This window comes from Populus euphratica, unplaced genomic scaffold (assembly GCF_000495115.2).
Source record: "Populus euphratica unplaced genomic scaffold, PopEup_1.0 scaffold45.1, whole genome shotgun sequence".
In the NCBI taxonomy this organism is placed as follows: Eukaryota; Viridiplantae; Streptophyta; class Magnoliopsida; order Malpighiales; family Salicaceae; genus Populus; species Populus euphratica.
In genome coordinates, this window is record NW_011499886.1 from 1,333,063 (window position 1) to 1,346,349 (window position 13,287).

At 31.6% G+C, this 13,287-nt stretch overlaps 1 protein-coding gene across 2 annotated transcripts; it reads left to right on the plus strand.

Moving 5' to 3' along the window:
• The first annotated feature begins 3,515 nt into the window (after positions 1–3,515).
• HDA14 (histone deacetylase 14) lies at positions 3,516–9,519 on the plus strand. 2 transcript variants are annotated; one of them, XM_011032868.1, is made up of 9 exons: positions 3,517–3,644; positions 4,311–4,477; positions 5,010–5,084; positions 6,036–6,137; positions 6,422–6,493; positions 6,805–6,861; positions 7,078–7,329; positions 8,324–8,505; positions 8,890–9,519. In XM_011032868.1, exons 1-9 carry the CDS (start codon positions 3,608–3,610, stop codon positions 9,188–9,190), a joined length of 1,245 nt encoding a protein of 414 aa, XP_011031170.1. In that variant the 5' UTR covers positions 3,517–3,607; the 3' UTR covers positions 9,191–9,519. The 2 variants fall into 2 exon arrangements, with proteins under 2 accessions (XP_011031171.1, XP_011031170.1); XM_011032869.1 differs by lacking the exon at positions 6,036–6,137 and having other exon boundaries at positions 3,516–3,644.
• The last annotated feature ends 3,768 nt before the right edge of the window (positions 9,520–13,287 follow it).

Consider the following 13,287-nt stretch of genomic DNA (forward strand, 5'->3'; position numbering starts at 1 on the left):
TTTTGATATTTTTGAAATATGGGCTAAGTTATCATGAATTCAGTAATCTAGTTATAAAATTCAAAATGCATGCAAGTATATATTTTGCAAAAATGATAAAACATAACATGTATGTATGTATGTATGTTTGTGTGTGTGTGTGTGTGTGTATTAAGCAAAAACATGATTTTTGTATTTTTTAGAGATTTGGCAGTAAACAAATTAAAATAAAAATTGTATTTTTTAAAGAAAAGATTTTTTTTTTGTTTTTTTGGAAGGAATCAGTTTGTTTTATATTTAAAAAACACATCACGTCTAGGTCATAATTTTAAATATTAAATATGTGAGGATAGAAACAAAAGTGAGGAAATCAAAATTGATTCCGAAGTCAAACATTTGAAAATTTAACTAAAGCCCGTTCAACGAAACACAATAACATGTTTTAAATCAAACAAGATATTAATTTAAAAATAAATTATTTAATATTTGAATTCAACTCTAAAGCAAGTAAACACCAAACCCAAACATAAACCATGAATTAAAAATTAAATCTCAATTAGCAATCACATTCTCAAAAAGTAAAAGTACAAACCTACACAAATTATCAAATAAAAAACAAATATAAGTTCAAATCAATATAATCCATACAATCCAAAAATTATATAAAATAATAAACAAATAAAATTTATCCTAAATTTCATAATATTTTAGCAATTTATCCAAGAAAAGGTTTGAGTTTATAGATGGACCTTTTGAGAGTGTTTGAAATGTCTAAGGTATATTGAAATTAGATTAAAAATGTTACTAGAAAAATGGTGGCGCATGTACTACGTGCCACCACCACTAATGACACGTGGATTCACATATCATCACCAATTAAAGAGTGAAAAACCTGGTGGATCTGATGCTCCTTGGTCTTCTTTTCACTCCTACACTAGTGGTGTTTCTCCATACTCTCTAGAGAGGGAGATTTAGCTCTAGTCCTCTTTTCTTTTCTTTCTCCCTAGGCCAGCGATGAAGATCACTATTATATATAGAAGCAATTCATATAAACAGTTTGTTTTGCTTTGTTTTTTTATCCTCTAAACAGATCTGTTTCTCTCCACCTTGAGTGTTTTCTTCTTCTATTGTTTGCTGCCACTATGGATTGCTATGGGTCTATTACGAAGAGTGTCTAGCGTTGTAGTGTCATCGTCTGTGGGTGCTGTTGGAGCTTATCTCGATGCTTAGTGGAGTTATGATGGAAGAAAAAAAGACATGTTGTTAGTTTTAAGTTTGGGAGTTTGTGATGATGCTAGGTTATTGTCGATGGTGACTTTATGGTTGATTTTGCTAGTGTTTGGGTGTTTATTTGTTGGTGGATTTGCTGCGGGCCTTAAGAGGAGATAACTAATTGGCAACTAAGTTTAGGTTTTGCTTATGAAGGTGCTGGCTAGTTTGGGTTACGGTTGATGGTGATAATAGAAGTGTAGGATGACTTAAAAAAGAAGAGGAGAGATTAATGGTATAATGGTTGGTCGGTGATGGATAAAAGAAAATAAGGATGAGGTTTTATTGGAGAAGGGGGGGAATGGGTCTGCTTTTTTTTTTTCCAGTCTTGGTAAGCTAGCGGCTAGGCTTGTCAAGATGGGGCTCTTCGAGTTTCTTGTGAAAAAGAGTGTTTTAGTGGAGAGTGTGTAAGTTGGAGAGAAAAGGTGTGAAAAAATTATTTGTTTGGCTTTTTTAGTTTTTAGCTCACCCTTTTAATGTACGGTGAAAATACCTATTTATAAGTAAAAACAAGTTTGTTATTTAAAAATGCTTGGTTTTCAAGCAAACTTGGTGACCAAGTAACCTAGAAACAAATTGGTCCCTCAATTTTTTTTTAACATAATTAGTCCTTTGTTTATTTTTTTTCTTATTTTATTTTGTGTTTTCATTTTTTTAAAAAAAGATCAACGCTAACCCAATAAGTAAAACCAACAATTTAAAAAATGATGTGTTAAAAGTTAAACACATTGAAAAAAAATTAAAATTTGAATCCTTTTAAGACAACGCTGAAAATGCTAAAAATAACACAAATACATCAATAATATATTTTTTATTTTTTTATATGTTGAAAATATTAGAAAAAACATGGGATTAAAAATTGGGTTGCAATAATGAAATTGAGATAACTTCATAAAAAAAGAAGCTATGAAGTTAAATTCTCAATAAACTCAATATTAAACGACATAATCAAAAAAAGAATTCAATTAAAAAAGCATCAAAAAAACTTGAGTCAACTTACTAACCCGCAAAACTAGCCACCCAAGTCATGAGACCATGATAATTATATAAAAATTAAATAGATAAATATAAAATCCAATTCTCGATACAATGTTGAAGGATGAATTAGAAAAAATAATCAATTAAAACTAACTTAATTCAACTCAAGTTAACCTATTAAACCTGAGTCATAAAATTAATTTAACTCTATTAAAAAGAAATTATAAAATTTAATATCCATTAAAACTAATGGTAAGCAATAAAATTGAAAAAAAAAACTTTAGGATCTAATTGTAAAAAGACTTAGCATTTTACTGTTAATTGTTATTGTGAAATTCCAATAAATCTTAATATATGTTAATAATAATAATTAATAATAGGAGGGTAAGCTCTTTCTACGGGCCTCTGTGTGTCTCTTTTGCACCAAAAAAGTAAGACCCATTCACTCTCGTTGACAAAAGAAATTAACGATATTTTTGTACTTTGCTTTTTTCTCCTCGGTCGTGAGCTTCGCTATGCTGTTTCATTAATGAGTTCCTTGGGCTTATATTAAAAAAAAAACAAATGACAATATTATTGCAATGAATGCCCTTCTGTAACAACCGTGACTTGCATGAGAATTGATGGTTTTTTTTAAGAAAAATATTTTTTAATTTTTGATATTATTAAATTAAAAATATTAAAAAATACTTAAAATAACATCAACTTAATATTATTTTTCAAATAAAAAATATTTAAAAAATAAAAATTACCATAATATAAATCACGTGCCCAAGATAAAAATATGATAAAGTTTAAGTAGCATGCTTATTTTATTATTCCTACCAATTAATTTTCATCTTTTACCAAAAACATTTAAAAATAAAAAATAAAAAAAGACAGATTTATAAAAAAAGGAAAGATAATTGGAAACCGTTTTCTTAAGACTATTATTTTATATTTCTTCAATTTTCAAAAGGTCATAAAATTATTTTGTCAATTATCTATTTCTTATTTTATTAAAATAAAAATAAAAACTATACGTGATTCATGTGTTTTTTCTTTATCTTCTATTCTTCAATTAAATTACAGACAAACAATGTAAATCACGTAAATCAAACAATCTCTCGGGGTCAAAAATAAAATGCTATAAAATAATTAGAGTTTGTTTTTTTAATGTTTTAAATATATTTTATTTATTTATTTATTTATTTTTAATTAATATTTTTTAATGTATTAATATTAAAAATAAAAATAATAAAATAATAAAATTATTATTACCCTGAACAAGAAGCATTTTAAAAAATAAGAAACAACGGGCTATAGAAAGAAAAGAAGAATAAAAAAATACACACGCAAAATATTACAGGTTTGAGCGCCACAAGCTCACTTATCCACCTCAATGGAGCTTCAAACTTTCCGCCTTCCATATTTGGCAGGTAACCCTTTCCCCTTTCTCAAATTTTATACTTAATGGTAATTTAGTTGCTATTCAATGAAAGGAAGTATCTTTACAAGCGGAGGAAAGTGGACTGATGTTTGTTGGTGGCGGGTTCTGAATAATTAGCTGTATTTGGAAAATTATAATGTATAAATTCAACAATTTTGATTTTTTTTTCTGTTTTTGTAAATCTGGGTTTTTGTTATAATGTCTCTTTCAACTTGTTATAGTAAATTCTTGGACAGTTGCAAAATTTGTTGTGATTGAGCTGTTATCGTTGAAATATATAATTCTTTGGGATAAACAGATTAGGCTTGTTGGTTTGTTCAATTCTTGAAATTTTTGTTGTTTTAATGGTTTCTCAAAGTAAATGTTTTTGTTGAGAAGAATGGTAAAATTGATCACTTAATATCATGTTATGTAATTCAATATTAAGATTATTACAAGATAAATATTTCGATAAGCTATTATTTGATTGGAGGTGCTTTAGTTATTCATGCCGGATTTTTGTGGCATTTGATGTTGTCATGTATGATATTTCTCAACAAGAAAGAAAAAGCTTGCTCTTTTTTTTTTTTTTAAGGGAACATTTTATTTTTGGTGCGGGATCGTCTGTACTAGCAGAAGAGCTATAAGAGGCTTGGTTTTGGTTCTCAATCTGCAGGGTGCAGATATTTTCAGAGGCGTTCGATTTTGCGAAGGCAGTTCTGCACAAAGCGCAGTGGATTTTGTATTTCTTGCTCATATAGTTTAGACAAGGATCCACTGATTGAAAAGTTAACTGATGCACGAGTAATTTATAGTGTTGCGCCTGCCATGGGTCATAACCAGGTATCTTCAGCTGAGCTATACTTTCATATGATGGATGTTCTAATGTGTTATGGAGTCTTTGCAACTGTGAAGGTTTCATTTCTGGGACGTGCCTGTCATGTACTGGGAACAAGATACATCAAGTCTGGCTATGGCTTGTGTTATGAGCATGTCAACCTTTAGAATCTTTTCTTTATTCTATCACAAAGCGAGCAAATTGAACCTGATTTGAAGGGGCTTTGTCCATCCTTTTTTTGTGCTTCTTTAGCATACTTGGGTTCTGAAACTTAAAAAACTTAAGCATACCTAGTCACATTAGGATTGGAAGATCTTGAAATTTAGTACAATTTATGACACTGGAAGAAATGACAACTGCAAGTCCCATTACATAAAGTTGGAATACTGTACAGGGTCAAACAATTTGCAGCGTAGGGAGTAACTTCTTGATTTACCGTGGTGTTGCTTCTTTACAGTTAGAGCATGGGTTCTCTTTGTAGTTTTCCCCCCCCCTTTTACTTGTTCATGGATTTTTTTCCATTTTTTTCACTAACAGGAGGCACATCCCGAATCCTATCTTAGAGTTCCTGCAATTGTGAGTGCTCTTGAAAAGGCAGAACTCACATCAAAGGTAGCAGTCGGATATTTTACTATTATATTTTTCCTTATATATATAACTATAATGTGATGCTCTTATTTATGATTTTCAATCTATGCTCATTTTATCGTCTTATCTTGTCATTTTTATCTTTTTCCCCTAATAGAGCTATAAAACTCGCCATTGTTGAAGTTTTTGTATTTTATCCCTGAAAGTTAACAAATGGCCTTGGAGCTTTCCTCTGATAACTATTATATGATAAAAGAAGAGTGTTCTAGCCATGCTGATGTGTGTGCTCGCATGCATGTGCTCGCACATATAAGAAAATTTCTCTAAAATCATTGGTTTACTGTGAATAGAATTAAGGTTTCTTCTAGAATGACTTGTGTTATAAAATTAAGGGAAGGAATCAGCCTGTGAATATGCTTACATTCTATTTAGTATGCAAAAATCATTCTATCTATATCATATATAAAGTTTTCCTTGCATAATAAAAATTTGTTGGGTAGGATGTATATATAAGCTTTTTCTTTGCAGATTTTATTTTCTATTTTCATGTTTCATGGATCATATTGCTTCCTCTTTTCTTAGCATTAAAACTGCTGTTCTTCTTTACTAGTTAACAATATTAACTTTTACTTTCAGCAAAGCCCTGGTAGAGTGACCATTTTATGTTGCAACGTAGAAATTTTTGGACTCCCAAGCACAATTTTGTTAGTGCAAGTCTTGAGAATGACCTACTCATGCAATCTGTGTAGATCTCTCTGAAAACCTTGCATAACACACACCAATGCTGGGAAAATTGATTTACAAACTGATGAAAAACTGAAATATACTAAAAGGATCATCTGTTTATAACAAATGAAAAATCATGGAAATTTTGAGAAGTTCAATCTCTTATTCCTTTTCAATGGTATGTATAAAGAATGGAACCATTTCTTACCTGGTTAAGTGTATTGAGTACTTTTTTATTTCTGTATTCAGTTTCGCGGTTCTGAGATCATTGAACTTCAAGATTTCAAGCCTGCTTCACCGGATGACATTGCAAATGTTCATGCCAAAGCTTATGTAGCAGGCCTTGAGAAAGTAGTTTTGCCTTGACCTTCTTATCTCTCTGCAGTTTTTTCCCTCCTCTGTTTTTTGTCTTGGCTATTCTTAGGATCATAGAAACATGAAAACATTTTGCAAAGGTGAAAGAGCCTGTTTCATAGATAACCCCTTCTGTTTTATTGTTTATTTCCTTTTCAGGTCACTATAGGTGGTTGCAATCTCTCTCCCCCTGTGTGTGTGTGGGTGTGTGTGTGTGTCTCTGTCTTTTAGGCTAAATACTGTCATTTCAATGACTAATTCTATTGGTCATTCTTACTTAGGCTATGAATCAAGCTTCAGAACAGGGCATTATTTATATCGATGGGTCTGGACCAACATATGCTACTGCCACTGTGAGTACATTTGTTTAGGTGTTTCTGCTTTTCTGTTTTTGGGCTTGTTAATTTTTGCTGACTTTAGAGTATAGATGCAATCTTTTTTTTCCTAATGGCTTTCCGTTTCTTATGATAAAAATAGGATATGTGCTATTATATTATGTTACCTCTCTTGAAAAAAATATCAATGACTGGATATGTATTCCATCATTAGATTGTATAACCACATTCTATGAGGGAGAGTTTGGTGCTTCAATACGAGTTCTTTGTTTTAATTAATAATATGTGCTATTTGTCATCCTCTTTCATATCAAGACATTATGATGCAGACGTTCCAGGAGTCACTTGTGGCAGCTGGAGCAGGACTAACCTTGGTCGATTCAGTGGTGATGTCCCAACCTGGAATGTTAGTCTCTTTATGATAATCTTCTCTGTTCAATGTTTCATTTCACTCAATGAAATCCAGCTTTGTTGACCCTAATTTATAAAACACTATTTATACGTTGATATTTAAATTTGTTGTTTTTGAAGCAAGATGGTACTTGTAAAGATAAGAAAGTTCCTTTATTGATTATCAGGAAAAATCTTCTGTCATATGTCAGGTTGCAGCATCTAATTGCAGCCAGAATCCACCTACAGGATTTGCTTTGATCAGACCTCCTGGGCATCATGCTATTCCAAAAGGGCCTATGGGCTTTTGTGTTTTTGGCAATGTGGCCATTGCAGCTCGTCATGCTCAACTAGTGCATGGATTAAAACGAGTCTTTATCATTGATTTTGATGTTCACCATGGGAATGGGACAAATGATGCATTTTATGATGATCCAGATATATACTTCCTGTCCACTCACCATGTAAGCTATAATTTATCTGGAGTTAATACATTTTTTTGTTGCTATTCACATGAATTTTATATTTAGACACTGATTTGGAATGTCTGATGTTGGAAAGAAAAAAAATCTAGTCAAGTGGATATCTCAAGCATATATTTGATTATAATAAGTTTTTGTTTCCCTGTTGAAGAACTGTAGATAATCAAGTGATTATGAAAATAAATTAACCTACCATACTAGTTTGTATGGGAGCTTTAGTAGGAATTTTAAACAGTGATGAGTGCATGTGTTGTTACCTCAAATGTTCAACACATCCCCTTTTCAAGATAAAAGGAGTCATAAAATCTTAGCTCACCAGGTGTGAAATGTCATTCTATGTCAGTGGTTAAAGATTGTTTAGGTTTGACATTTTTCCCCTGGCAAAAAATTGAGGTTTGACGAAAAATGATGTGATATAAAAAGCATCTTTTCTTTTATTTATTTATGTTTTTCCTTTCACTTTCGGTAATTAGCTTTATGTTCGAGGTAGAAATTTTAAAACTTAAAATAATGAAAGCCGTCTTGTCTTTAGAGTATTTGTTTTAATATCTGCTGTGTACCAACTGATGTTATCTTGCTCCCTGTTTCCTGATCTTAGTCTGTCCATTTATTTTGAGTTCTTTCTGTGTTCTCATTCTACTAAGGACTGTTTGGTTAAATTTTCAAATATTTTATTGTTAAAAGTGAGAGAAGATCAGGAGAAACATTTCGATTCTCAAAATGGTAAGATACACAAATGATATTAGGATAAGGGAGTATATATGCATATCAAAAGACATGCTAAATGGCAGAAAATATGTGATTAACTGATCATTATACTTAGCCAACGCAGCAAGATTACTTGTAGCATGTTCTTGGAGTTTGCCTGCCCAATGCCATAATTCCAGCTGGATCTCTGCTGCTGGATATGAACATGGACTAACACAAAATGTGCCCACTAACCACTTGAATCCTATTTTTCTCTTAACGGGCATAGGATGGAAGCTATCCAGGTACTGGTAAAATTGACGAGATAGGTCATGGAGATGGTGAAGGTACAACTTTAAATCTGCCTCTACCAGGAGGCTCAGGTGACATTTCCATGAGGACTGTGTTTGATGAAGTCATCGTACCAAGTGCTCAAAGGTTCAAGCCAGATATTATTCTTGTTTCTGCTGGGTGAGTTGCCATCCTTAACTTTGCAACAGATTTCCTTGTTTCACTGAAAACTGTGTTTTCCAAAATGATGCGATGTAGCATGCATCTGGAAATTGCGTGTTTATTTTAGTTGTTTGATCCTTTTTTCATGGATAAAGTCATCTTTATGCTTTGCTGCAGTTTAAATGTCATGGAACATGCTTTTGTGCAGACCATGCATCTGCATCAGTTATTTGTTAATGATTCAAGTCTTTCATAAGCAATCTGATCAAATTCTAAATAGCAAATTTAGTTGAACTAAATATATATATGATGGTCTTAACGTCTCGTAATTGAGGTTTGGAACTGTGTTTCTACTATTAAAAATAATAACTGAACAAAGCATGTATTGCGAATTTTTTCCAGGTATGATGCTCATGTTCTGGATCCACTGGGGAGTCTTCAATTTACAACGGGAACATACTACACGCTTGCCTCTAATATTAAGGAACTGGCAAAAGATCTATGTGGAGGCCGATGCGTGTTTTTCTTGGAGGGAGGATACAACCTGGATTCTCTTTCTTATTCAGTAACGGACTCCTTTCGAGCTTTCCTTGGTGAGAAGAGTTTGGCATCTGAGTTTGATAACCCTGCCATCTTGTACGAAGAACCATCAACAAAAGTGAAGCAAGCGATCCAGAGAGTTAAACACATACATTCCCTCTGAGGATCGATGTCTCATCATTACAAGAGCGTCTCGAAGTAGCCTTGCTGCTCACTAGTAAGCTATTTTCAGCATATTCTGTAATCACCGCAGTCTGAAAAAACCTGTTACTGTTCTTGTATAGTATCATCTTAACATGCATATGCCTTCAGTGATAAGATTGTCGATTACTGACATTAGCTGGTAAAATTACATTGTTCTGAAAAAAGATTATGCTTCATATTTAGATGAATGCATTTTCCCATCTCTTTCAAGATATGGAAAGATCGGAAAATGTGATTATTGATTTTACCTTCATCCAATCCAACGAAAAAGAACACTCAATTCTTTCATTCCTTCATTCATGCTTTCTGCTTTGACCTTTCCCTTCCACCCCAAATACGGTTTGCACTAAAAAAACAACACTAATTGACAGGATAGCGATCTTTTTCTTACTTTTGACGTGAATTGATTGGTAAACCAGAACACAGTACAAAGCTAGCTACTGTGGTCTAATCACATGAATGGCATTGACAAGGACTGCAATTAAGAGCTATACTACCCTACTTTCTCAAAGTTGTTTCACCGACCCTAGCAAATTTATACTTTTGTAACGAGTCAACAGCCCTTGATCAAGGAATTACTGTTTTTCATTTTTATGCTTAATATTTTTGTGATTCAATGAATGGAAAGACTACCATTTTCTTTGCTGGATAGACTTTTTTCTCGCGTTGCCGTTTAACAGAATGTTTAAAGATTTTATAGCAAGTTCACTATTTAACACAATCTCTAATTACAGTAACAGAAGGACCTAATTAAGGAACGATAGATAGATGGGGGACTCAATCGAGAAAGGATACATACATGAGGACGAATATGAAGTATGCCCAAATAATAATTAAAAAAAAGAAGAAAAAAAAGAAGCATATATCACCTCAGGACACCTCTTCAAATGGGTTAAAAAAACTCAGCAAAGTTACCATTTCAGTTGCCTGGAAAGGCCCGCTTTTCAAATCATTCTTGCAAGAACAGGGGTAGATATACACGAACAGGCGGTTAAAAAGGGCATCGATTTCATATGTCAAAGCTTGACACGATAAAGAGAAAACTTGAACAAATGTCACGTTAAAGAACTTTCAGACATCTAACAAGCAGCTAAATTCCCACTACTTTTCGATCTCTACGAGCATTCATTGCTGAGAGATGAGCTTCAAGCTCCATGATCGTTAAGCTGTGTAGCATATGCCTAACTAGCAACTTCTTGTGCTACTTAGAAGTGACATGCCAACCTTTAGTAAGTTGCAATCATGGGTTTGTGGTAAAGATTGTAAAGCCATGAAATGATGCTCAATTTGTTGAGTGGATAGTATTGTGATTGGGATATATCTTTGTCTTTCTATTACATTTGTCTCCATCTCCATGTTTGGTAAAGATCATAATCATCAAACAAGCATGTTATGAATTTTGAATTCAATTACCTTATACTAAGGTGTTTGTTTCCCGGGTGTACCGCTCTTTCAAAATACCTTTCAAAATTTATTTTATTTAAAAAGATTTTATATTGATTTTTATGTGTTCTTTTTATAATTTTAATGGGTTAATATTAAAAATAAAAAAAGATTATTTCATTATACTTTTAATTGAAAAGCACCGTAAAGCAGCATGCTTTATAAATTTACATCAATATATTAATAAGAAGATGGAATTCAATTTGCAAGGAATAATTTATGGAAGTAAACAAATTCGGTGGTGGACTTGCTAGCTAATTCGGTTGGTGAACTTTGTTTGGTGTTCAGTTCGAGAAAGAAACATGGTAAAGTCATCTTTATACCTAAGACGGGATGGATTAGGAGAGCTCAGGAGAAGAATTCTCCATCATCATGCCATCTAAAATCACCTAATATTCTCATGGAGAAAAGAAAAAGCATCCTCCAACACAATCATTAATTAATCTGACATGAAAAAATCTTGAGAAATTAGGAACGATTGCCCTTTCTTGCCTCGAGGCGACCAGGGCTCAGGTTGAATCTGGGCTTGGATTCCCCTGGTCGTCTAATTCCATTGACTAAAACTAACTTCAGCTGTAAAACATCTAAACAGGCAATCAATCTCATCTCATTGTTGCGTTGGAAATACGTTTTCTCAGGAAAGTTATAAAGAAAAGCTTTGACCAGCAGTGCCTCAATGATTTATTTTCAAAGGCTGATCTACAATTTCTTCAAGTTGCTTAAGGCAATGAAAACCTAGCTAGCTAGGTAGTGAGCCCATCGTCGAATACCCACCTCAAGAATAAAAAGGTGGCATAGCTGTTGTTTGTTTTCTTCTTGCTGTAGTCATCCCTTCGTAGTCCGTCTCTTTTTGAAAAAAATTGTTTTTAATGTGAAAAAAATTATATTAAATTGATGATTTTTAAATGTTTATTTGTAGTTTAAGAAAATGTTTATAAAAAATATCATTTGATGTATTTTTAATTAAAAATCACATGTCAAAATCACTTTGTATCATGTTACTAAACACATAGTTACTTTAAGAAATAGAAAATATAGATATAAAAACTTTATGCACTAACATTTTATGTAGATTAAAATTTCTTGCAAGAGAAAATATTTAGATTTATCCTATTGAGGAGATTTTGTTTGGTGGTCTCCGAGTAGGACTCATTAAGAGTGAGTCAAACTCACTAGATCTCAGCCTTTCTCAATAAATTTGAGGATTCTAGACAAGATACATTACACTTACCTAAACGCCCATGCATCAAACATTTATCACAATTTCAACACTTAAGATTCATAACTCACAGTTATAATTAAATTGCAAACTCTTTCTAACAAAAGCTAAATAGTATAGAAAAATCAAATCAAGAGATATTTTATTATAGATTATAATAATAGTTTTACTTTTAATTTCACATCTTTTCATGAATAGATAAATATTTTTTTGACTTTTTCCGTAGATTTTTTCAAGTTTCAAGTACAAGCAAAGAACGCTTTTAGTTTCACAAAAGGCAAAAAAAGAGATTTTTTTTTGTGGGTATTTTAGTTTTTTTGGATATTTTATGTAATTAAAAGGACCATGAAAACGTTTTAATATTTTCATATAATATTTTTTATTTTTTAATTAAAAGATTACTAGAGCATGTTTCACACGTTCTAGTAAGTGAGCAATGCCTATACCATTAATGAGGCATATGATATTCTTTTCAGTGGCCAAATCTGGCCAAAAGTTGTATCATTCGATGTGTAATTGTATCCTTTTTTATATTGAGAGGCACGTGTGGACATCATTATTAGATTACCGTTGATAATCAATTGTTTGTATTTTTTTTTTCTTTTATCTAAAATACACCATTATTCTCTCTTTTTTTTTGTTGGTTTGGGTCTGGCATGAATTACCAGACCCGAATACCTTGAATGTGGCAACCATGTTTGATGTCAGACTTTAGTGCGAATCTGACATATCTGTTAGACCCAAGTAAACTTAAAAAGAAAGAGAGGATATAGTTTTTATTAAAGCAATAACAAATTCATAAATATAAAAAATACACTATTTCAATAGGAAGATATGATTTGAATTTTTAGATTTATAATGCTAATTAGATTTTTGTTATGATTTGTTATTTATAAATAATTTCTGAACTTATATTTCTGTTTAGGATACTTCAAATATAGTTTAAATATTTTTTATAAAAAATAAAAAACTAATTAAAATTTATATTTAAAATACTTTAAGGATAATTTAAATTTTTTTATAAAAAATATACAACAAATTTTATCATACTTAAAGATTTTGTGTCTTACATTGCCTCCAAGTCAAAGTCGTTTGGATCATGCATGGTTTCCAAATTCAATTTATTTGGATCTGACATGATTATTAGATTTAAAATACTTAAAATATTTTTTATATTTTAAAAAATATTAATTTGTTGTGAAACATGAGTTAATGTACTAGTTATTTTATAAAGGGCCTTTTCGACAAATCACTCTCCCATCCTTGAAAACCTTTCAATCCAACCTCTATTGTGTTTTTATGTTTTTTTTTTTAAGGATTTTTTTGATAGAGTTTCTGATTCTAATTTTAGACATTTTTTAAAATTATTTTTAATTTGAAAAAAATATTAAATT